Source organism: Cebus imitator, unplaced genomic scaffold (genome assembly GCF_001604975.1).
Source record: "Cebus imitator isolate Cc_AM_T3 unplaced genomic scaffold, Cebus_imitator-1.0 Scaffold141, whole genome shotgun sequence".
NCBI lineage: Eukaryota > Metazoa > Chordata > Mammalia > Primates > Cebidae > Cebus > Cebus imitator.
In genome coordinates this window covers 3,530,410-3,533,169 of record NW_016107456.1, presented here as the reverse complement: position 1 = coordinate 3,533,169, position 2,760 = coordinate 3,530,410, and the positions used below count along the sequence as shown (strand labels likewise).

General features: G+C 39.8%; 1 protein-coding gene across 4 annotated transcripts in view; it reads left to right on the top strand.

The window, feature by feature from the left end:
* IFT52 (intraflagellar transport 52) overlaps positions 1–2,760 on the top strand; it is a 57,404-nt gene that overhangs the window by 24,018 nt on the left and 30,626 nt on the right. For all 4 annotated transcript variants that reach the window (XM_037743352.1, XM_017542222.2, XM_017542224.1 and 1 more), the window contains one exon: positions 2,504–2,590. In XM_037743352.1, coding sequence (XP_037599280.1) covers positions 2,504–2,590 — 87 coding nt within the window. The remainder of the gene's footprint in view (positions 1–2,503; positions 2,591–2,760) is intronic.

Below are 2,760 nucleotides of genomic sequence, written 5' to 3'. Positions count from 1 at the left end.
AAAAAAAAAAAAAAAAAAAAAAAAGTGACATTGCAGAAATATTACAATAATTGTAGAAAAATTGAACAATACAGAGATAAAGCAGAAGGAAAAAAGAATTCCCCCATCACATTACTCCAAGACTCCCAAGACAGCCCACGCTAACGTATTATTCACTTTGTCCCACTTTTGCTTTGACTTATTTTATTCGCCTCATAAGCTTTAAAGTAGGATAGCTATATAATTTATAGTATAGGTAAGACGTGCTGACTCACGCCTGTAATCTTAGCACTTTGGGAGGTTAAGGAGGTAGGATCACTTGAGGCCAGAGTTCAATCCCAGCCTGGGCAACATAAAAAGACCTGTCTTTACAAAAAAAGTTAGCTGGATGTCATGTTGTACTCCTGTAGTCCTGGCTATTTAGGAGGCTGAGGATCACTTGAACCCAGGAGTTGAAGGCTATAGTGAGCTGTGGTTATGCCACTACACTCCAGCCTGACAGAACAGAGTGAGACCCTGTCTCTAAAAATGGAAGAAAAAAAAATTACAGTGTACTTTTTTTTCTTTTAACTCAGTGATATTTTGGAAGCATTTTCCCATGTTACTGAAAACCCTTTATAATATGAAATTTAACTGCTGAAGAAGTTTCCATTATTCTGAATTACTTTTTTGAGAACATCTGGATTTATTTCTAATTTTTTGTGATTATAACTACACAACTGTGCATAGAATTTTTTATATGTTTCAGACTGCTTTGTTGCATATGTTAACAGCTTCAGCAACAATGTGTAGAAGAACTCATTTCTTTTTTTTTTGTTGGTTTCTTTTTTTAAGAACTCATTTCACTAAAACTTGACCAGCACTGTTTATATAATTTTTTCATATTAATTTATCCAATAGGCAAAAGTACTTTGTTTTTATTTGTTAAAAATTACAAGTATTGGGCCAGGCACACTGGCTCATGCCTGTAATCCCAGCACTTTAGGAGGCCAAGGCAGGGGAATTACCTGAGGTCAGGAGTTCGAGACCAGCCTGGCCAACTTGGTGAAACCCCATCTCCACTAAAAATATGAAAATTAGCCAGGCATGGCCGTGCATGCCTATAATCCCAGTTACTCAGGAGGCTGAGGCAGGAGAATTGCTTGAACCTGGGAGGCAGAGGTTACAGTGAGCTGAGATCAGGCCATTGCACTCTAGTCTAAGTGACAAGAGTGAGACTCTGTCATAAAAAAAGAAATTATAAGTATTAAAAAATTTTCTCATTAACCAGTTGTTATTTTGTGACTCTTTCTTGCTTGTGCCTTAGTTTTCTTTTTTATGTGACACGGAATCTTACTCTTTTGCCCAGGCTGGAGTGCAGTGGCACGATGTTGGCTCACTGCAACCTCCACCTCCCAGGTTCGAGGGATTCTCCTGCCTCAGCTTCCCGAGTAGCTGGGATTACAGGCACATGCCACCATGCCTAGCTAATTTTTATATTTTTAGTAGAGATGGGGTTTCACCATGTTGGCCAGGCTGGTCTCAAACTCCTGACCTCAAAGGATACACCCGCCTTGGCCTCCTAAAGTGTTAGGATTACAGGCATGAGTCACCTCACCCAGCTTTGCCTTAGCTTTCTTTGAGACAGAGTCTTACTCTGTTGCCCAGGCTGGAGTGCAGTGGCATGGTCTTAGTTCACTGTAACCTTGCCTCCCGGGTTCAAGCAATCCTTCCTTCCGCTGCAGCCTCCCAAGTAGCTGTGGGTCTGCAGGCACGCACCACCATGTCCGACTAATTTTTAGTAGAGACAGGGTTTCACCTCGCCATGTTGATGAAGCTGGTCTTAAACTACAGACCTCAGGGTGATCCGCCCACCTCAACCTCCCAAAGTGCTGGGATCACAGGAGTGAGCCACTGCGCCCAGCCTGCCTTAGCTTTTCTATTTGGATCTTATTTAGGTACTTATTTTGGTAGCCATAGGTATCTTTAACTGTGCAGATTGTCTTTGGGTTTTTCTTTTTTTCCCCTTTAAAATTATGATCTTCATTTATAAGATAAATAAAAATGGGAAAATGCTGTAGAACCAATTTAATTTTTTTTTTTTTTTTTTTTTTTTTTTTTTTTTTTTATTTTTTTTTTTTTTTTTTAAAGGCAGGGTCTTGCTTTCTCTCCCAGGCTATAGTGCAGTAGTGTAGTCATAGCTCATTGTAACCTCGAACTCCTGGGCTCAAGTGATTCTCCTGCCCCAGCTTCCCAAGTAGCTAGACTATATTTGTGCCTCACCACACCCAGCTAATGTAGAATTAATTTATGTTAGTTTTTGTTAAAGTCAAATAGAAAAATACAGAAATACCTAAAATGAGAGGCAGGTTAAAGGGTAGTAGTTATTATAGTTGGTATTTCTAAACTTTAAAATCTAGATGTGAATTGGCACTCTTCAATATATAAGACAGTTGCCAGCATGATTCTGATAAGTGTCTGGGGACTAGGATACATGAGATGCATTTTCAGATTTGAGTATCTGACCCTGCTTTGTTGTTAATAGAACCAAGGTGGGAAGCTGGCAGTGCTTGGTTCATGTCACATGTTCAGTGACCAATATTTGGACAAAGAAGAAAACAGCAAAATCATGGTGAGTTGGTTTTTTTTTTTTTTATCACATTAATGTATAATGTATAAGTACAATTTTCATGTCATTTAAAAAAATACTGACAGCCGGGCGCGGTGGCTCACGCCTGTAATCCCAGCACTTTGGGAGGCCGAGGCGGGTGGATCACGAGGTCAAGAGATCGAGACCATCCT